This window comes from Cucurbita pepo, chromosome LG18 (genome assembly GCF_002806865.2).
Source record: "Cucurbita pepo subsp. pepo cultivar mu-cu-16 chromosome LG18, ASM280686v2, whole genome shotgun sequence".
NCBI classification, from domain to species: Eukaryota; Viridiplantae; Streptophyta; class Magnoliopsida; order Cucurbitales; family Cucurbitaceae; genus Cucurbita; species Cucurbita pepo.
In genome coordinates, this window is record NC_036655.1 from 6,718,857 (window position 1) to 6,741,955 (window position 23,099).

General features: G+C 35.0%; 3 protein-coding genes across 3 annotated transcripts; 1 reads left to right on the forward strand and 2 right to left on the reverse strand.

The window, feature by feature from the left end:
* Window positions 1-553: 553 nt before the first annotated feature.
* LOC111780405 (probable oxidosqualene cyclase) lies at window positions 554-8,041 on the reverse strand. The gene is made up of 17 exons (XM_023660788.1): window positions 7,846-8,041; window positions 6,675-6,863; window positions 4,951-5,040; window positions 4,441-4,635; window positions 3,979-4,063; window positions 3,557-3,723; window positions 3,040-3,342; window positions 2,827-2,949; window positions 2,616-2,744; window positions 2,444-2,542; window positions 1,785-1,841; window positions 1,656-1,702; window positions 1,431-1,574; window positions 1,164-1,341; window positions 1,009-1,089; window positions 836-919; window positions 554-756 (listed from the first exon to the last, which is right to left on the reverse strand). The coding sequence occupies exons 1-17, from the start codon at window positions 8,035-8,037 to the stop codon at window positions 640-642; spliced, it is 2,280 nt and encodes a 759-aa protein (XP_023516556.1). The 5' UTR covers window positions 8,038-8,041; the 3' UTR covers window positions 554-639.
* A 6,658-nt stretch (window positions 8,042-14,699) lies between these two features.
* On the forward strand, window positions 14,700-17,158 carry LOC111779797 (protein STRICTOSIDINE SYNTHASE-LIKE 3). The gene is made up of 4 exons (XM_023659949.1): window positions 14,700-15,307; window positions 15,452-15,727; window positions 16,148-16,315; window positions 16,540-17,158. The coding sequence occupies exons 1-4, from the start codon at window positions 14,946-14,948 to the stop codon at window positions 16,940-16,942; spliced, it is 1,209 nt and encodes a 402-aa protein (XP_023515717.1). The 5' UTR covers window positions 14,700-14,945; the 3' UTR covers window positions 16,943-17,158.
* LOC111779796 (beta-glucosidase BoGH3B-like) lies at window positions 17,126-21,929 on the reverse strand. The gene is made up of 9 exons (XM_023659948.1): window positions 21,494-21,929; window positions 21,184-21,388; window positions 20,913-21,003; window positions 20,654-20,799; window positions 19,142-19,385; window positions 18,424-18,528; window positions 18,137-18,319; window positions 17,859-18,063; window positions 17,126-17,748 (listed from the first exon to the last, which is right to left on the reverse strand). The coding sequence occupies exons 1-9, from the start codon at window positions 21,717-21,719 to the stop codon at window positions 17,264-17,266; spliced, it is 1,890 nt and encodes a 629-aa protein (XP_023515716.1). The 5' UTR covers window positions 21,720-21,929; the 3' UTR covers window positions 17,126-17,263.
* Window positions 21,930-23,099: the final 1,170 nt, after the last annotated feature.

The following is a 23,099-nucleotide window of genomic DNA, read 5'->3' on the forward strand; positions in this document are numbered from 1 at the left end:
ATACCGGTGTCTGTACCTGCACTTTCATCGTCAAATTCGATCCAACGAGGTTCGAAGGGAGCGGTCCGGCGCCGTACACGTACGTTCCGTTCGGCGGAGGGCCGAGAATGTGCCCCGGCAAAGAGTACACGAGGCTGGAGGTTCTTGTTTTCATGCACCATTTGGTCAAACGCTTCAAATTCCAACTTTCCATTCCCGACGAAAAAGTCGCCGCCAATCCAATTCCCTTCCCCGTCCACGGCCTTCCGGTTCGCCTATTCCCCCACGCGCCGCCTGATTCCCGCCCATAAACCTCCACCTCCTCTCTTCTCCTTCATTTGATCAAACTGCCACGTCATCCTCTACCTCCGATTCCCTCTTTGCTTTGGTTAATAAATACTCATGCCAGTCATCTGCCACGTGTCTGACTTTTGTCGTTACCCCCTTCATAGTCGTCATCTTTTCTATTACTATAATTCCATTATTTATTATTATTATTTTTTTTTATAGTAACTCAATTAAGATATAAAATATTATTATTTAATGATAATATAATATAAAGTCCGTGAAATATAATATTAATGTTTGTGCTTATAAAATATTTACAATTTTTATTTCTTTATAAATAAAAACATTTACACTAGAAATATTTAGGTATCGTTATTCTTGACGCTTCAAAACCCTTAACCGATACTCTCCAAGAGCCCATATAGGAAATATGTTTCTATAGGCCGAGTAACTGATCATACAACTCTTGTTGAATACTCCAATAATTTCCTACCAAAAAAAAAAAAACAAAAAAAATTATAACAATAATGTGACAAAATTAATAATGAAAACCAATTTAGAGAGAGACCTGTTGAGGGAAATCTCCATTATCGAGTTGAGAATTAATCAGAACCATTGCTGCTCGATGCAGCGGATATGGGTCTCTTCGAGCCTATGGTCACACAAAATCCATAGTTTAAAGCAAATCAGAGCATTCCGGGCTCGTTCATAAATTAATAAAATTCACTATACAACTAATACCTGCCCTGCTTTAATGAGAGCCAACAGGGCCCAAGAAGTGTTGACGATGTGAGATTTGCCATCTTTGAGATCGGTGTATACCTTATGCACGAGAAAATTATATATGTTAACGTTAGATCCAACTCGAGCATACCTCAATTGGAACGTGTAAGTACCTTGTTATGAGCGGAGAGGTAGCTCTCGCCCCAACCACCGGATTTGAGTTGTTTAGAAAGAAGGAAATGAGTAGCCTTCCTTAGGGTTTTACTATTCTCATAGGTTCTTCCACAAGCAACTAACCCTTTGATGCCAAACCATGTCCCATATGTATAGCAAATCCCCCATGAGCCATACCTAAGTCAGTCAACGCAATATCAAATGGGTTAGGGTTAGGGTTAGGGTTATGGAGTCATATCATAGGGCTTGTGAAAAGGAAGCCAAACCAGGATCCATCAGGCTGCTGAATGGTTTCAATGAAATCTGCTGCTTTGGCCATGCAAGCTTGAATCTCTTTCTTGCGGTAGCTTGGATGGAGCTTCATGAATGCTTTAAGCCCTTCAATGGCTGCTGAACTGCACTCCACATATCTTTAAACCAATAAAATTCTTTTAGTTTCGTGTTTATTTTTTTCACCCGATTCGTGTAAACGAAACGAAATCATGTCTTACTGATAGTCGATCATCACATCTCCGAATATTTCAGCTGGATTCAACTTCTAAACACTCCAAAAATTTAAGAAGGTTAACAAAACTTTTGAAAACTCAATGATATTTTTGAATATTGTTCATTCCTTTTACCTCCAACCATGGATGGGATCTTGTGAGTTCATATGAAGCAAATCCTCCATTGGAATTCTGCATGTTGAAGATGAACGTTAGATCATGAGTTTATTAGTGAAGAATACTCGATTCCTCGGTAATGAAGCTTTTTGGGGAAACCAAAAGTAAAACTAGGAGTGTTTATGCTCAAAGTGGACAATACCATACCATGGTCGAGATTCGTGATTTCTAACATGGTATCAGATTCATGCCCTTAACTTAGCTATGTCAATAGAATCCTCAAGTGTCGAACAAAGGGTATAGTTTGTTTGAGGACTCAAGAAAAAGGAGTTGAGCTTCGATTAAAGAGAGACTGTTCGAGAGCTCCATAGACCTTAGGGGAGGCTTTATAGTATACTTTGTTGAGCCTCAATTAAGGGGAGACTGTTCGAGGGTTCCATAGGTCTCAGGAGAAGCTCTATAGTATACTTTGTTTGAGAGGAGGATTTGTTGGGAGTGAGTCCCACATTGGCTAATTTAGTGGAAGATCATGAGTTTATAAGTCAGTAATACTATCTTTAGTGGCACGAGGCCTTGTGGGGAAACCAAAAGCAAAACCACAAAAATTTATGTTCAAAATGGACAATATTATATCGTTGTAGAGATTCGTAATTTCTAACATAAAGTTCATTATGCACCTGAAGTGAAAGGATCAGATCAACCGCGTCGTATAATTTACGTATATCCATTGGCTCACCCACCATTGTTGGTGGCATCTGTGACATCATAATGGCTACCTGCAGCGAAGTGAGTGATATCAATATTCACCAAATTTTGAAATTTGAAGCTCAAAGGGGCTGTCTTGGCTACCTTCAAAGCTTCAGAAGTGCAGTCAGAGACAGGCCAAGCATTGTCCGGAGTTGAGAAGGGCCAGCCACCCTTTGAGATGTGGCGGTACCAATCACTTGGATCATCATCTCCAAACCCATTTCTCCTCACCTTTAATTTCCATTATTATAAACTTAATCAATCATATTTTCAAAATGATCAAAACTTCATGAATTACTATACTATACTATACTTGTGAGTTTTTGACGAAATGGTGCGCTTTCTTAAGCACCGAACCATATTCCTCGACTAGATCCGTTGCAACAATGGCTTGAACGGCAAAGGCTACGTCCCATAATTGAGACCCGTGATATCCCTATGTTAACAAACGTCAACGTGTTAAATCACTCTCAAACATGTTCTAACCTATTTGGAGCTCGTGAAGGATCGAGTAAGCAACTAGAACCTGCATTTTCATTCCGTCCTCAGCTAGCCAGAGGTAGTCTTTGATTCTTGAAATGTGTCTCGTAAACGCTTCCGAGTTTGGATCCTCATCCCAACAACACACCATGTTTAGCACCTTGCTAACAGGTCCAAGGCAAAGATAGTGAGTGTTTTCATCTTCATAGTGGATGTGTTTTATCACAAAGTCAAGAGCCTTTTGCCTTAGTTTTGAGAGTGGCCATTTCTTCAATAATGGTTCACCAAGCTTGTGAATTGAATCCCATAATATGTCTTGTATGTTCGAATGTGGCGTGTACAAATCTTCCTATCAAAGTTAAAACATTCAAGTCGGGTCTGAAGTGTTAGTTGAACTATATTCAAGTTGATAATTACATTGAATTCGCTCATAAATTTAAATTAAAAAGTTAAATTACAAGTTTAGTCTCTAAATTTTATAAGATTTAAATTTTAATTTTGTGTTATTCAATTTTTTAAAATACGTGGTTAGACCTATTAGGCACGAAATTAAAACCGTGTACCTTAGCACAGAGGCTTCGAGAAAGATTCCAATCAACCATGTGATAAGGACACGTGTAAAGCTCTTGCCTAAGGCTCGTGATGATGGGGCTGATTGGTCCCACAAATTTCTTTCCATACAAGTATGACATTGGTAAATATACCATTCGACTATGACACCACATCCGTCCTGCTCGTCAAATTTACAATTCAACCCAATCATATAACAAAAAAAAAATTTACACGACAAATTTAATTTTTTTTATATAGTTGTTTGGCCGTACAAACCAAATTTGTAATTACTTTTTTTTCATTTTATTTTCGACATTAAAAAAAATACTTTCAATTTTTTAATAAATATTTGAAACTCAAAAAAGGATTTTTAATTTTTTTTTTATTTTAAATCCAAAAATGGAAGAAAATGAATAAATAATATAAATAAAACCTGGATGTAATGGAAGAAAATAAGGCAACAGCCATATCTCTGGTGGAAGTGGATTGTTTCCTTCCCACTCGTATACTCCAAGGACCTACATATTAAATCAATTTACTTAATTATATTATTTAATTTTCGCCTCAAATTTTAGTTAAATGTATTTTTTTTAAGTTTAAAAATATTTTTAAAATTTTAAATTTTTATAAAGGTATTAAGGTTTTTTTTTTTTTTTTTTNTCAGCTATATTTTTTAAATAAAAAAAAATTAACGATTTTTATTTAAAATTAAGGGTAAAATTATTTTTGAATTTTTTTTTAAAAAGTTTAGGAATATTTATAAATTTTTTAAAATTTTAAATGTTATTATTTAAAAGTTTAAGGATATGCGGCAGAGAAATGTAAATATTTTTATTAATTTATTAAAAAAGTAATTAAAACTGAAGGGAGAGTTATAATATGCAAGCGGACTTACGGAAAGCCAGAGTTTTCCCCAAGAGGGGATGGAGGTGACCCCACCTCGATCAAGAATCCATCTTCTTGCTTGACGCAAGGCTCCATCGCAACCGTCCATTTCCTCTCCCAACAATCTCAAGCTCACGTAAGATAGAGCTGTACAGAGCATTGTGCTGTTCCCTTCTATATGCAATCCCCACCCTCCATCTTCATTCTGAAAAGTAAAAAAAAAATTATATTATTTTCCTAAAAAGAAAAATAATAAATATTTTTTTTAATTCCATCATGTGAGATAAGCCATTGAGCCTCCACTTTATTAGACATGTCACCCTTAAAATAAATGATTCCTTTTGGGGCTGATTAGCATCTAAAGATATGTCTACGTGTCCAACAACTTTCATAAATTATTTATTATGCCTACCAATATTATATTTAATTCATAATATTTATAGACTTAATTATTTGAATTAAAAAAATCTTAATAGATAATAATAATAAAAAATACGATCGGGTGAAAAGAAATAAATACTTGATGATTGTAAAGGTAGCGACGCATCTCTTGTTGATGGTGGTGCGAAAGGACTGTATCTAGAGCCTTCATTACGCTTAACCCAATCACCTAACCAATAAAAATAAAATAATATTTTTAAAAATAATTAAATAACTATTAATAATACCTACGTCCCAATTATACCTTTAAAATTTAAAACTTTAGTAAATAATATTTTCACTTAATTTCATTTAAAATGTCAACAAAAATTATTTTAATTCAAGCTTTCCTACTTTATTCTCTGTCCAACCTTCTTGTTTTATGCGTTAAATTATATATATATATCAACTTGATATTATATAACTAAATATATAAACTAAATATTGATACAAGTGTTATTTATTATTATTATTTAAAAATAAATATAAAGATACAAGTGTTAAGCACCATGTTCGAATAATAAATATTCCAAAATCAAATCAATTTATCCGTACACCTACAAATTAATAAATAAAACTAAAAATTGGGAAATTATGGGACCATTTAGAAAATAAAATAAAATAATAAAAATATGGTTGTTATTATAGGCATAAAAATACATTTTTCTCCTTATTGAAAATGATGTCCACATAAATTAGGGTGGGGACCGGTTGGGAAAATACAAAACAATAATTTTAAATAATATTAAAATTACCCAACATTTTATATTTTTCTTTAATATTATTTTATTAAATATTATAGGTACTATAATAATTTTTTAATTTCAAACCATCCATTAAATAAATACTAAATCAATTTGATAATCGAACCAAGTTCGAATACGATTTTGAGTTTGACTCTTTAGATTGGATTAAATTCTTAAAAAATAAAAATTTTATTAATTGAATTATTTCTGAATCAAACCAATTCAAATTTATGGTTAATTATAATATATATAGTTTCATAATTATATTTTAATTATTTATTCTATACTTTTTTAAAGTCAAATTTCAAACCAATTTAAAACATTTTAAAAATAAAATACATAGAAAACTTGAAAATAAAATATAAAAAATTAAATAAGAAGTTAAATAATTTTAACTAAAGAAAAATTGTATCAATTTTTACTCTCGGTTATCAATATTGATTTTTATTTATTTATTTATTTATCATTGGCCTTGAGTTCGAGTCGTCCTTCACCGGTGTATGGTTTTCAAAATCATCCTCATTGGAATCTCTATCTCCTTCGTTTCGGTGTTGATTTTGCTTTCATCCTTCTCAAAATTGACTACGAGATTCATAAGGTTGACTACTAGTTCATTATATTTACGAGTGTCACTATGTACTTACTGTCTATTTTGTTCTCACCCATGTTTTAGACGAGCTAAAACTCCTAATCAATGAAAATCGACAAAACTATCATGGGTCATCACCGCCTCCAACGACCTTGCTACCTAGATCTTCCTCACACTTATCGTCGTTGGTAATAATACCTAAGGTCAGGAGGAACACAAGGGTTCGTTTGTTTTCTCGTGGGTCTAGCTTTTCAAAGTTGAGTTAGTATACTTTTGGTAATTTCTTTCTAAAAAATAATAAACAAGTACCGATCAACACGTGACCTTAGACATACGTGGTTAAAACAAAAACTTAACCAAGAGCCTAACTTGTTCCACTTATTCAAGTTCGAGGTTTAAACCGATGAAATTCAAAGTTTAGAGTTACCGAATTTAGGGTAAAAAAACGTTATATATATATAATATATATATATATATATATGAACTTACCAGGCCAGGAAGAAGAAACAAAGGGCCAGCATAGTCACCAGGCCAGAAGCCATCTTGTGTCTGCATAGTTGAGTAGAATCTGATGGCCCTTCTCAACGTGGTTTCCACTGCTTCTTCACTTATTTCCTCTTCACTTCTAAGCTTCACTTGAGTTGGCAGCTTCACCTCACTCCCATTCGCCTTCCTCAACTAAACATATTCAAAAAAATTAAATAATCAAACTTAACACATAGTATCTAAGTATGTACAAAGTTGGAGAGCTTGAAATAATCATTTTCTACGTCAAACTCGAACGTTAATGTGAGATCTCGCATAGAATTATAAGGGTGTAGAAACTTCTTCAGTAGATGCGTTTTAAAAACTTTGAGGGGAAGTTTGAGAGGGAAAACCCAAAGAGAATAATATCTGTTAGTGGTGGGTTTGAGCCGTTACAAATGGTATTAGAGCTAGACACCGGGTGATGTGACAGCGATGGGGAATACAAGGCGGTGTGCCAGAAAGAATTCTGGCCTCAAAGTGAGTGGATTGGGGAATCCCACATCAATTGGACAAGGGAACGAATGCCAACGAGGACGTTGGGCCCTGAAGGGGGTGGATTGTGAGGTTACACATCGATTGGAGAAGGGAAGGAGTGCCAACTAGGAAGCTGGCCCCAAGGGGGTGGATTGTGAGATCTCACAACTGGAGAAGAGAACGAAACATTTTTATAAGGGTATGGAAACCTCTCCCTAGCTGTTAAAAATCTTGAAGGGAAGCTCGAAATGGAAAGTCCAAAAGAGAATATTATCTGCTAGTGGTGGGTTTGGGCCGTTACAAATTGTACCAGAGCTAGACACCGGGCGATGTGCCGGTGAGGGGGTGGACACGAGGCGGTGTGCCAGCAAGGACGTTGGGCCCAAAAAAGATAGATTGGGGAGTCCCACATCGATTGGAGAAGGGAATAAATGCCAGCGAGTACATTAGACCCTAAAAAAAGGTGGATTGTGAGATCTCACATCGATTGGGAAGTAGAACAAAACATTTTTTAGAACGGTGTGGAAACCTCTCCTAGCAAACGCGTTTTAAAAACTTTAAGGGAAAGTCCAAATAGGATAATCAGGAACCTAGCTTGAACTCAGGCAGTGGCTATGAATCTATGATGAGTTTGGTACCCAGAAGAGGATGAACTGACCTGAAGTCTCATTAAAAGATCAGAGCTGTGCTTGGCATGAAAGCGGTGGGTATAGAAATCATTGCAGGCATTATGAACTTGAGCTTGTTCTTCAAGAGAGGGCTGGAGATTTGGGTCGAACTCCCAAAACTGGCGCCCTAAATGAGCGTTGTCGCTGGTCTCCCAGCCCTTGGAGAATTTGAGGGTCCACATCTGGGTGTGTAGCAAGGAGGGTTTGTGTCTTATATCCAAAGGGTTATGAACGTATATATAAGAACAAAAAGGCATATCATGCCCAATATGCTGCTATCAGTTGGAGGGTTATTTTATCAAACATTTTAACGCTATTGTAGCAGTTGGGGTTCAAATTGTCTTGCTCTGTCTTGTCTTATTTTCTCCAGCTCATGCCTTCCATCAATTTATATTTTATTTTAATTATTTTTACCTGATAATAATTATAATCATCATCATACTCATCCTTCATTCTTTATACACTTTGTCACCCTGAAAAGATTTGATTTAATTTCATACTTTAATATATATATATATATTTATGTAAAAGTATTAGGTTAAGATATGTATGATCTTGTCTTTATCATGTGACGTGATAAATAGCTAACTTGAGTTATTTCAATTGATTGTGTTTATCAAAATTTAAAAATTAAAATAAAACGTGAGTCAACCGTGGTATGATATTATTCGTATGAGCTAGTGACTCACTTTTGTTTTAGTTTCTCCAATTTTTTTCGTTTTAATTCTGGGTTTTACTCAAAACGATGATCAATCTCATTCTTGCCTTCTTTGATTCTTTTTCGGGATAATATGAACAACGAACCTCCACAATACTATGCTATTGTCAACTTTAAATATAAGTTCTCACTAAAACGTCTCATTTTTGTCCTTCAACTTCACCCGTTCATCGACTAGTAAAAATTTCAAATTAAGAGATCTATTCAAAGATGACTGAAAACCATAAACAATGACTAATAATACTATAGTTAAGTTCCATTAATTGATCAGAACCATATCGTAGAAATGGTGCTAAATCTAATGTTCATGACTTATACATTGATGCTCTTTTTCTTTGTTATTAGGTATTAATTGATCCTCGGTCAATAAGTTTAGGTCATTTCTTACCGGTTTGAGTTGTGGGGTTTATTTATTTATATATATAATTTATTTGACAATTTTTTTCATTTCCCTTATTATTAATTTTTTTATTTATTATTCAAATTAAATAAATATATAAAATAATTAATATAATAGAGATTAACTATTTTATATTTTGAATCCTATATACTTTTAAAATCTTGATATTATTTATATTTATTTATTTTTTAAAATATAAGTATTGAAGAGTGATTTAAAGAAAATAATAATAATAATAATAATAATAATAATAATAATTATTGTTTTCTTGGATATTTATTTTTAGTATTTGAGAACTTAAATTAATACTCATAATTAAATTTAATGGTTTACTTCTCAATTCATTATTTAATTTTAATTAAAATATTACTTAATTATCTAAAATATATTATACATTTATATCCTCTCATATCACTCTTTTATTATTATATTATTTTAATGACAAATTCTGTGCACGGTTGAATTAGAATTTTTTTACAAATAATATTATTATTTATTTAAAATATCAATTATATTCAATTTTGAGACTTTTAGATATTCAAATTATATGGATTAATATTTAAATCTCTCAAATTATTTAACGGTTTTGAAATCTATCTAAATCTATGATTTTTTTTTAAAAAAAAATGAAATGGTTGAGATTATATATAAAAAAATAATATCTGTATTTTTTAAAATTACACTATTGCCCTCTATAAATATTGAAAAATGAATTTTAAATTAAAATATTTTATAATTTTAAACAAAAATCTTAATAAAAATAATCTGACAAAAATACTCATAAATATGTTAAACAAAAAAAAATACAAAAAATATTTATTTATTTAGTTAAATATATATGAAATATTTATTAAAAAAAAATAAAGGGTAATATTGTATTTTTGAAATAAGAAGATATTTTTGAAAATAATGAAAAAATAAAAATGGGAATAAAATAAAATCTGTATTTGGTTCGCGTGTATGGGTCGAAAGCAATAAATAGAAGCTTTCTCCATTGATATTCCCATCTCATAATTAAACCTGCAATCAATCAAATTCTACCTACTACTCTTCAACCTCCCAATTTNAATCATCATCATACTCATCCTTCATTCTTTATACACTTTGTCACCCTGAAAAGATTTGATTTAATTTCATACTTTAATATATATATATATATTTATGTAAAAGTATTAGGTTAAGATATGTATGATCTTGTCTTTATCATGTGACGTGATAAATAGCTAACTTGAGTTATTTCAATTGATTGTGTTTATCAAAATTTAAAAATTAAAATAAAACGTGAGTCAACCGTGGTATGATATTATTCGTATGAGCTAGTGACTCACTTTTGTTTTAGTTTCTCCAATTTTTTTCGTTTTAATTCTGGGTTTTACTCAAAACGATGATCAATCTCATTCTTGCCTTCTTTGATTCTTTTTCGGGATAATATGAACAACGAACCTCCACAATACTATGCTATTGTCAACTTTAAATATAAGTTCTCACTAAAACGTCTCATTTTTGTCCTTCAACTTCACCCGTTCATCGACTAGTAAAAATTTCAAATTAAGAGATCTATTCAAAGATGACTGAAAACCATAAACAATGACTAATAATACTATAGTTAAGTTCCATTAATTGATCAGAACCATATCGTAGAAATGGTGCTAAATCTAATGTTCATGACTTATACATTGATGCTCTTTTTCTTTGTTATTAGGTATTAATTGATCCTCGGTCAATAAGTTTAGGTCATTTCTTACCGGTTTGAGTTGTGGGNCTTCAACCAGTTCGTAAGTTACGCCTCCTCCAATCCTTCATACAAGTTACGTCCTCCTCCAGTACCAGTTACGCCTCCTCCAATCCTTCGTACCAGTTCTGCCTCCTCCAATCCAGTGTGATTTTGCAGCATGGGGCGCCAGGGAGGTAACAATGAGTCTTCCGTGTCGTTAGGAGCTGTCCTCGCCGGCCTCTTCTTCGTAGTGGCTCTGTATTGTGCTACTGATCCTTTCAAACACAGTGCAATCGCTGATTTCCCGGACTTCGAGACCTATTATGTGGAATTGCCTTCGTGGTCTGAAATACCGACGGAGAGAGATAGCGATAACTTGTTGCAGAAGTCGAAAATCATGTTTAAGGATCAAGTTCAGGGCCCTGAGAGTGTGGCTTTCGATCCGCAAGGGCGCGGACCCTACACTGGTGTGGCTGATGGTAGAGTGCTGTTCTGGAATGGCGAATCCTGGACTGATTTTGCTTATACTTCGTCTAATAGGTATTTTCTGTTCAATCCAAAATAAATATGTAGGATCGTTTAATTTTGATCCTCATTTCCTTTTCAAGGCATTTGTGTTCTAGATATGCATTTTAATCTATTTCCGTTTCAGGTCGGAGATTTGTGATCCTAAACCATCGATTTTAAGTTATTCGAAGAATGAACATATATGTGGCCGCCCTTTAGGTCTCAGATTCGACAAGAAAACAGGCGATTTATATATTGCAGATGCATACTTTGGACTGATGAAAGTAGGACCTGAAGGAGGTCTTGCAACATCTCTTTCAACTGAAGCAGAAGGAGTGCCTCTCAAATTCACTAATGATCTAGACCTTGATGACGAAGGGAATGTGTACTTTACTGATACCAGCACCAAATACTCCAGAAGGTAAGCTATGGTGATTTTTAAACTCATTCCTAGAAGGAAACTAGGAGCAGGGGAATGAAAAATCTCTTTCATGTTCAAAACTTGATTTATCATGTTAAGATCGGGTTAAGATCGCACAACAAGCATATCCTCTCTTACCTAAAGAGAAATATTGACGAGATCGTTTATATGGATGAAACTAGAGAATAGATATATAGATTTACCATATATAACTATCTGTCCTATATAACTCTATTAGATTTTTACATTAGTATACCATTTTCTATGTATAGCTTCAATTGAATAACCTAAGAGTTACTTTCGTGTAGGAACTTCTTGCAAGTAGTGTTTTCTGCTGAAAACACCGGCAGAGTTCTGAAATATAATGCTGCTACTGGAGAAACCACTGTGCTTGTGAGGGATGTTTATTTTCCAAATGGAGTGTCTCTAACTAAGGACGGTTCTTTCTTTGTGTTCTGTGAAGGCGGCAAAGGAAGGTGAAACTCTTTACAATTCTAAATGCCTCCTTAAGTATTTCATTCTTTATTAGTGCAGTTCCAATCTCATTAATCATAGCTCTTAGTTCATGGATTTATGAATGGAAAGAACACGAATAATCTATGTTCACAAAAGCTTCCCAAAAACATGCTCTCTTTATGTCAACTCATTTACTATTTTAGTATTCAAAACATTCACTCATTGAACTCATTTCCATAATTGATCTAGATTACGCAAGTATTGGTTGAAGGGTGAGAAAGCAGGAACAACAGAGAATTTCGCCCTCCTCCCCGGATTTCCTGACAATATCCGAACAAACGAGAAGGGTGACTTTTGGGTGGCAATCCACAGTCGACATTCTACTTTAGCCAGCTTGGAAGCTAAATATCCCCGACTGAGGAAATTTCTACTCAAGCTTCCAATATCTGCAAAATTACAGTTCCTCCTTCACATTGGAGGACGGCCTCATGCAGTGGTTGTGAAGTACAGCCCAGAAGGGAAGCTTTTGCAGATACTAGAGGACAGCCAGGGGAAGGTCGTAAGAGCAGTGAGTGAAGTTGAGGAAAAAGATGGAAAACTGTGGATTGGAAGTGTTCTAATGTCTTTTGTTGCAGTTTATGACTTGCATTAGATTTTTTTTTCTTTTTTTCTTTTTTTCTTTTTTTTATTCCTTGTAGGACAGCTTGTGAGGATAAGTTAGCTATTTATGTTTAGAAGTGTTTAGAAATAATAATTTAGACTTAGTAGTATTTTAGAGTTAATAGTATTTTATAAGGTCAAAATGTTTTTTTACCATTAGAATGATAACGAATATTTTATTTCGTATTATAATTATTTTATCGAGTTCATTATATTTGAAAATAGTATTAAAAATGCTTCTAAATAGATTAAGAGGGTGTAGATAGTGAATCCCCTATTATAATTATAATTATTTCATCGAGTTCATTCATATTTGAAAATACTATTAAACAAATTAGGATAAGAGGGCTTTGTAAATGTAAGTCAAATCCAAACACAAACAAAAAAAGTTGTCAAGTAAACACAAACCAAAAAAGGTTAAAAAAATACTTTGAATATTATGTTATTATCAGTTCTTATATTTGGTTTAGTTGTCAAATTAAATTCAAATACAAAAAAAAAAAAAAAATAATAAAATAAAATAAAATTTAAAAAATGCTTTTTTGAATATTATGTTATTATCAATTTTAAATATAAGTTCTCATTCAACGTCTAATCTTTGTCTTCAATTTTATCCGTTAAACGATTAAGAAAATTTTTGGACATAATTAAGTGATAATTAAGGGATTCATTCAAAAGTGACTGAAAAATTAGAAACAATGACACTATAATACTCCCCAACGCTAAATTACATTAATTGATCATAATCATATCGTAGAAATGTTGCTAGATTGATGATTTTTTTTTCTTAGTTAACACTCAGACAACTTTATATTTTTGTGTTATTTGATATTTAATTGATCCTTAGGGGAGAGAACAAATTTCTTTATATTAAGCTGATTTTTTCTCTTCATTAGCACAACTTTAGATTTCTTTCTTTGATATTTAATTAATCTTGGTTAGATAAGTTTAGGCCATTTTCTGTGCTTTATTTATATAATTTATTTAATTTCTCCTATTAATTAATTTTATTTATTTATCTTGATTATTCCAATTAAATAAATATATAAAATAATTAATACAGAAAATAACTATTTTATATTTTGAATCATATATACTTTTAAAATCTTGATATTTATATTTATCTTTTTTTTTTAAGTAAAGGTGATTTAGAGAAATAATAATAATAATAATAATAAATAATTCTCCGATATTTTGTTTTTAATATTTAAAAACTCAAATAAATAACACATTAAAATTTACTATTAAATTTATTGATTTAATTTTAATTAAAATTTACTTACTCTAATTATCTAAAATATATTATACATTTATATATTTTATATCACTCTTTATTATTGTATTATTTTAATTACAAATTCTTTGTATAGAAATTTTTTACAAATAATATTCTTATTTATTTAAAATATCAATTATTCAATTTTAAGACTTTTGAATATTCGTATTATATTGAATAATATTTAAATCTCTCAAATTATTTAACGGATTTAAAATATATGTAAATCTATGATTTTTTTTAAGAGAATGAAATCACTAAGATTATATATATAAAAAAATAATATCTTTATATTTAAATTACACTATTACCCTTATTGAAAAAGGGATTTTAGATTAAAAAATATTTATCATTTTAAACAAAAAAAAAATCATAAAAATAATCTTAATATTTTGTCACCAAAATACTCCTATGTTAAACTAGAAAAAATAAAATACAAAAACTTTTATTTATTTAGTTAAGTATATATATATATATATATGAAATATTTATTAAAGATAGAGGGTAATATTGTATTTTTGAGGATAATATTATATTTTTGAGGATAATATTGTATTTTTGAAAGGAGAAGATATTGTGAGAATAATAAAAAAAATAAAAATAAAATAAAATCTGTATTTGGTTAATGTGTGGGGTCGAAAGCAATAAATAGGAGCTTATTGTATTCTCATCTCATAATCAAACCTGCTATCAACTATCAGATCAAATTCTACCTACTACTCTTCAACCTTCAGTTTCTTCCCATCTCTCCCATCCTCAACCAGTTCTTCCCCCTCCTCCAATCCATTTCTCTCCATCTCTCCCATCTTGAACCAGTTCGTACCAGTTCCGCCTCCTCCATTCCTCCTCCTCCAATCCCGGTGCCATTTTCTTGAACCAGTTCCGCTCCCTCCATTCCTCTTCCTCCAATCCGTTGCCATTTTCTTGATTTTGCAGACATGGGGCGGCAGGGAGATAACAATGAGTCTTCCGTATCGTTCGGATCTGTCCTCGCCGGCCTCTTCTTCGTAGTGGCTCTGTATTGTGCTACTGATCCCTTCAAGCACAGTGCAATAGCTGATTTCCCTGACTTTGAGACCTATTACGTGGAATTGCCTTCGTGGTCTGAAATACCGACGGAGAGAGATAGCGATAACTTGTTGCAGAAGTCGAAAATCATGTTCAAGGATCAAGTTCAGGGCCCTGAGAGTGTGGCTTTCGATCCGCAAGGGCGCGGACCCTATACTGGTGTCGCTGATGGTAGAGTGCTGTTCTGGAATGGCGAATCCTGGACTGATTTTGCTTATACTTCCTCTAATAGGTACTTTTCTGTTCAGTGCCAAAATCAGTATGTAGAATCGTTTGATTTTGATCTTATATAATTACTTGTCCTTGTTTCCTTTTTCAAGGCATTTGTGTTTTAGTTGCTTCTGATGCATTCTAATTTATTTCCATGGCTTTTCAGATCGGAGATTTGTGATCCTAAACCATCAATTTTAAGTTATTCGAAGTATGAACATATATGTGGCCGCCCTTTAGGTCTCCGATTCGACAAGAAAACAGGCGATTTATATATTGCAGATGCATACTTTGGACTGATGAAAGTAGGACCTGAAGGAGGTCTTGCAACATCTCTTTCAACTGAAGCAGAAGGAGTGCCTCTCAAATTCACTAATGATCTAGACCTTGATGACGAAGGGAATGTGTACTTTACTGATACCAGCACCAAATACCCCAGAAGGTAAGCAATGGTGATTTTTCTTGCTAATTTTTACCTATGACCATGGATGCATTAATAGTAAGTAGACTTCCTTTTTTATAGAAGAGGGTTTGGTGAAAATCAAAATCAAGAGCAAAGATCAAACTCATTCCTAAAAGGAAACTAAGAGCAGGGGAATGAAAAAACTCTTTCATGTTCTTTATCTAAAAATCTTGATTCTTGTTAAAGACAATATTACTATCTGTTGGGATAGCACAACAAGCATACTCTTATGTGAAGAGAAATATTGGCGAGATCGTTTACATGGATGAAACTAGAGAGAATAGATATATAGCTTTACTATATAACTCTACTAGATTTTTACCATAAGTATACCATTTTCCATATATATAGCTCCAATTGAATAAGCTAAGAGTTGTAGTACGTCCCTTTGTGGTGCAGGAACTTCTTGCAAGTAGTGTTTTCTGCTGAAAATACCGGAAGAGTTTTGAAATATAATGCTGCCACAGGAGAAACCACTGTGCTTGTGAGGGATGTTTATTTTCCAAATGGCGTGTCTCTAACCAAGGACGGTTCTTTCTTTGTGTTCTGTGAAGGCGGCAAAGGAAGGTGAAACTCTTTACAATTCTAAATGCCTCGTTAAGTATTTCATCCTTTATTAGTGCAGTTCCAATCTCAATAATCATAGCTCTTAGTTCATGGATTTATGAATAGAAAGAACACCAATAATCTATGTTTATAAAAGCTTCCCAAAAACATGCTCTCTCCCTTTCAACTCAGTATTTTAGCATCCAAAATATTCCCTCATTGAACTCTTTCCATCATTGATCTAGATTACGCAAGTATTGGTTGAAGGGTGAGAAAGCAGGAACAACAGAGAACTTCGCCATCCTTCCAGGATTTCCCGACAACATCCGAACAAACGACAAGGGTGACTTTTGGGTGGCAATCCACAGTCGACATTCTACATTAGCCAGCTTGGAAGCTGAATATCCCAGACTGAGGAAATTTCTACTCAAGCTTCCAATATCGGCAAAATTCCAGTTCCTGCTTCACATTGGGGGACGGCCTCATGCAGTGCTCGTGAAGTACAGCCCCGAGGGAAAGCTTTTGCAGATACTAGAGGACAGCCAGGGGAAGGTTGTGAGAGCAGCAAGTGAAGTTGAGGAAAAAGATGGAAAACTGTGGATTGGAAGTGTTTTAATGTCTTTTGTTGCCGTTTATGACTTGCATTAGGTAACCTAATAATGTCAAAGCAGCAAGTAGGAATAGCTCTTTTTATTTTTCTTTTTCTTTTTAGTACAAAGTTTGGTAGCTATTTAAGTTGATGTTTACTCTTGATTTAGACTTTTCGAGTTTTTAGGGTTAGTAGTATTTTAGGGTTAGTAGTATTCAAGAACGTCATAACTGTTGATCGACTATTGGAATGATAACAAGCTCAAATTGATTATATTTGGAAATTGAGTTCATTCATATTTGGAAATACTTCTGACTTAGAGGACTTTGTAAATAGCCTCATCATATGTGATAAATATCCTTCCAAATTTTCTAAATTCTCTAGGACTTGTTTGGTTTAGTTGTCAAACCAAATCCGAACGGAAAAAGTGGATCATAATGCGAATCGCCGACGTTCATTGGGAGTTGATCGACCGTCTTGAACCATGTACGAGCAAGCTTCCCGGTGAATCCATAGTCGCCAAACAGAAGGTCAGCTACACCTTGGCCTTCTGTTCCTGGAAGCCAAGCAGCCACAAGGGCATTGGCTGTTTCAACATAAGGTTGCATCACAACAGGGCGACCAGAGACGACGATGACTACACATTTAACATTACTGCACACGTTTTTTATGGCGCTTGGACCGGGTTCAGAAATGGAGAGATTCGAGCTATCGCCAAACATTTCAGCATAAGGAGGCTCCCCCACAACAACAATGGCATATGAGAACTTGTTCGACTTGACGTAGCTAGCATCTGGATTCTCGTTGTACACTACCTCGGTCGCAGGATCGACCGTATTCTTCACAGCATTGAGGATGGTGGTACCTGTGCACAAATTTACGAATATAAGAAACCGAACGACTATCGAACAACCGTGGTTCTTGCGGTTCGTGTATTTTTACGGAAGAAGAAACGATGAACTTTTTAAGACATACCAACAGTGAGATCATTGCCGCTCTGACCCTGCCATGTGATCGTCCAGCCTCCGCATTGGTAGCCCAAGTTGTCGGCGTGTGTCCCTGCAACCAATATCTTTGCAGCTTTTTTAGGAAGAGGAAGCAATGGTTGATCGGCAGAGGGGCCATTCTTCAATAGCACAAGCGATTTCCTTACAGCCTCCCTAGCCAGTTCTCTATGTTCCTGTTGCAGGGCCAACATATTTAGTTTCACTCACCAAAACCAACACTTTAGCAGATCTAAATAAGTGACAAACCTTGCTCCCAAGATGGTTGACAAAGCTGTTATCGGCCAACGGATTCTCGAACAGACCCATAAGAAACTTAACTCGTAATATCCTGTGAACGGCATCATCGATCCTGCTCATTGGAATGATATCATTCTTAACCTGGCGAGTGAGTTCGTCGATGAACTCCGTGAAGTTTTCTGGAACCATAACCTGTCATGAACCACGTATAAAATGAAAAAACGTAACGGTTTTAAAAGACGTCGAACAAAATTGTTGTGTTACATGTTCTAAAGCAAGGGTGAGATTTGATTTACCATGTCAATTCCAGCACCAACTCCAGCTTGAACTGAGTATGAATAATTAGCATGTGGAGGAGAGGTGATTCTGTCAATCCCTTGCCAATCAGAAATGACAAAACCCTACAGAGAATCAACAACAGAACATCATTAGAATCACCCACGGTGAAATCCCACATCGGTTGGGTAGAGAACGAAACACTCTTTATAGGGGGTGTGGAAACCTCTCCCTAGCAGAGGTGTTTTAAAGAATTGAAGGAAAACTCGAAAGGGAAAGCCCAAAGAGGATAATATCTGCTAGCGATGAGCTTTGGCCATTACAAACGGTATCAGAGCCAGACAACAGGCGATGTGCCAGCGAGGAGGCTGTTCCCCGAAGGGGGTAGACACAAGGCGGTGTGCCAACAAGGACGTGGCCTCGAAGGGAGTGGATTTGGTGGGGGTTCCACATCGATTGGAGAAAGGAACGAGTGTTGGCGAGGACGCTGGGCCTTGAAGGGGGGTGGGCTGTGAAATCCCACATCGATTGGGGTGGAGAACAAAACATTCCTTATAGAAGTGTGAAAACCTCTCCCTTGCAGACGCGTTTTAAAGCCTTGAAGGGAAGCCCGAAAGGGAAAGCCCAAAGAGAACAATATCCGCTAGCAGTGGGCTTGGGCCGTTACACCCACCGTCTATTTTAGTATTACTAATATAAGAAAGAATCTCACTTGAGTTATCAAATTTCTTTTAATACCTTGAACTTGAGCTTGTTCTTGAGGTAGCCAGTGACAAGGTCACGATCGGCGTGCATTCGCATTCCGTTCCAGCTCGAGTACGATACCATTACGGTTGCAACTCCCTTTCTTATGGAGTTAAGATATGCAGGCATGTGAATGCTAAGCAATCCATTATAGTCAATCACAGTGTTATTTTCATCGATGCCCCTGACCGTGCCACCATCACCTACGAAGTGCTTAGCACAGGCTGCAACTTTTTGTCTAAAGTGAAATAAGTTGAAAATAGAAAAGTGGTCAGTGTAATATATCCTAATAGATTCATTTGAATCACTAGATCTGGATTGTGTTTAATAATCATGTACATGCACGGTTCACAAAACCTCAAATCAGATAAGACAGAAGAGTGCCAAAAATAGGTTAGGGATGGTCAAATGAAGTATTCACAACATCATGTGAAACAGCTAGATTAAGCAGGAGAGGGGAATAGAAATCCAACTTTTTTCTTTACCATTTATAAACAATGATTTTACGGGGACCTCAAGGTTCACATAAAGATATTTTATCAATTGAGTAAGTATATGTAACGGCCCAAGTCCAACGCTAGCAGATATTATCTGCTTTGGCCCGTTACGTATCGCCCTCACGGTTTTAAAACGCGTTTGCTAGGAAGAGGTTTTCACACTCTTGTAAGGAATGTTTCATTCTCCTCTCCAACCGATGTTGAATCTCACATTCCACCCCCTTGGGGACCCAACGTCCTCGCTAGCACCATGCCCGGTGTCTAACTTTGATACCATTTGTAACAGCCCAAGCCCACCACTAGCAGATTTGTTCGCTTTGGTCCGTTACGTCGTCGTCAACCTCACAATTTTAAAACGTGTCTGCCAGGGAGAGGTTTCCACACCCTTATAAGGATTGTTTCGTTCTCCTCTCTAACCGAAGCGGGATCTCACAATCCACCCCCTTGGGGGCCGGTGTCCTCGCTGGCACACAGCCCGGTGTTTGGCTCTAATACCATTGGTAATAGCCCAAACCCACTGCTAGTAAATATTATTCACTTTAGCCCGTTACAATTTTAAAACACTTGTGTAGGGAGAGGTTTCCACACCCTTGTAAGGAATGCTTCATTCCCCTCTCCAATAGAATTTGTCGGGTTGTTGGAGAGAGAGACAATGCATTGGTTAAAAGAAGACAGAAACTAGCTGCATTTCTAGCCTCAACTTTTGTCTTCTTGAGCATAGATTTTAAAAAAATTGAGACACAAAGCTCTTGGAATTGCAAGCATCATTACGGGTAGGCATGTGGGTATACGAAAGTTAACCAAGGCATACTCATTCAAGCGCCTAACAAGTACATTTGCTATCAAGCATGCAAGGGAAGTGATATTAAACAGCAACTCATCAAATCACTGAACAAGCTAATAAAATATTTAAATTTAAAAACATAGATACTATCATGTTATCAATTTACGCCTCTAAAACAAAATGAAAATCAAAGTAAAGTTTAAAAGTTATGCAAAGGGATCTTACTTTCCCGCAACGAACGGAATCCCTTTTCGTGAATTAGCAGGAATTTCTCCTTGCAATCCAGGTATAATCTCAGTCAATTGTTGAACAATCTTATGATCTTCACTATAGCTCTCGTAGCATCGACCCCATCGAGGATCCCTGCACACCTGCCCAACAGCCAAACCCAGAAGGAAAAAACTGTAATCTAAGCACGCTTTGGTGAAGAACTTATAAGAATCCCTCATTTTCTCATTGAAGCAACAGATTCAAAATGTTTTACCGCAATACATGGAGCAAAAACGTAAGGAATTCCGGTTGCTCTCACTTCAAGTGCTGTGGCATCTCCAATCCGCCTAAGAAGTTCCGGATCCCTGATATGAACAAAGCAAGCCACATCAATATTTTTGGGTTATAATTTCAGATTCAAGAACAACTTCAATGATTCTTGTTCATCAGTTCAAGGATCAACACAGATAAACATTCCTAAATCTCAATCATCAATGAGTATGAAAAACAGAGGAAATCCGCAGCTTCTTGAGTACTTTACTTACCTTGTTACTCCAAGACCAACATTGTGAGGAAAAATAGTGGCATTGTACACATTATTGTGCCCATGAATAGCATCAATACCATAAATCATAGGGATCCCAAGACGGGTGGCTAAAGATCCCTTTTGAATCTCATTCACCATATTGACCCAAGTCTCCGCCGTCGCTTTCGCCGCCGGTACACTGCCTCCTCCGCTAAGTACACTCCCTGTCCAAATCCACCGTCACTCTTCATCATAGTGAGAACTTATACATAAATCCACGACAAATCTAATTTATCCGAACAGGGGAATCGATTTCAGTGAGATAATACCGATGAAGTAGTTCTTCATGACGTCCGGGGTTGCGACGCTCCGTTCGATCTGAACCATTTGGCCTATTTTTTCTTGGAGAGTCATCCGACGCATAAGATCTTTGATTCTTGCACCCAATGGCTGTTTGGGGTCTTTGTATTTTAGGTAAGTTGCATCTGAAGCATCGGCCAGGGAGCACAGCAGCAGCAGCCAAAACCCGATGAAGGGTATTAAGGATCGCATCATTTTGGGGTGTGAAACGCGAGGTGCTGAATAGATGAAGAGAAAACGGAGTGGAGTAATGGCAGAGATGGATTGAGGAAATGATTCTTAGAGAAGAAAACGAAAATGGGAGTGGTGAAATGATTGGTAAAAGTTGTGGGAAAGCAAAAGAGTGGGGAAAAGGACGAAAGATTCTGGCAGTGGGAAAGGGGAATCCACAGAACACGAAGATGGAGCATGTGGAGGGAGGGAGACCTTTTTATACAAATTTGTATTGTTATTTTATTCACTTTCTTATCCGTTCATTCAAATTCAGAATGAACTGCAAAATCACACAAACCTAAATTAAAATGTGAAATCAACCAATTTATTTTGAAAAAACATGGCACATATTTGACCATTCTCCACAATTTTAAGATTTATTATAAATAAAATTACATTTTTTTTTTTTTTTTTTTTTTTTTTTTTTTTTTTTTTTTTTTTTTTTTTTTTTTTTTTTTTTTTTTTTTTTTTTTTTTTTNCGAGCTTTTCCTCACAGTTTTCAAAACGCGTCTGTTATGGGAAGATTTCCACACCCTTATAAAGAGTATTTCTTCGTTCTCCTCCTCTGTGGGATCTCACAATTCATCCCTTTGAGGCCCGTGTCCTCGCTGGCACACCATCTCGTGTCCACCCCTCTTCAGGGCTCAACCTCCTCGCTAGTACATCGTTTCATGTTGTCTTTAATACTATTTGTAACAACTCAAGTTCACTGTTAGTAAATATTGTTCTATTTGGGTTTTTTCTTTCGGGTTTTCCCTCAAGGTTTTTAAAAATGCATTTGATAGAGGAAGATTTCTACGCACTTATAAAGAATGTTTCGTTCTCCTTTCTAACTAATGTGAGATCGAAACTCGATAAAACTAAAAGACACAAATAAAAATGAGAATGGGAAGGGTCTTCAGATCATTTATATTATCTAGACTTGTCTAGAGATTATAAAAAGTAGATATAAGAAGAATAAGGTAAGGCATTCAAATTTTGTAGCCGTTAGGAGACAAAGCTGCGTGGCCGACAAGCCGTACGTACAGTAATGCATGCAATGGAACGTCCTTTTCCATTTGGAACCCCCCATTTTCTTCACATGAATTGCGTGGTAGCCTACTTTCATAATTTTTATTAAAATATTTCATTTTCTTGGTTTTTAAAATTCACTTTATTTATTTATTACAGAAAATATTTTAAATTTTAAATTTTAAATTTTAAGATAACTTCATTTTTATATGATTAAGGGTACATTTTACTTAAATCGTTACTAATTAATCATTTGTAAATCTTAAGTAATAAGGTGAAAATGTTACCATCTATGGAAGGCTATTATTAGAGTCCCACCATGTACGTTAATATATGAAACCTTGGTAGAAA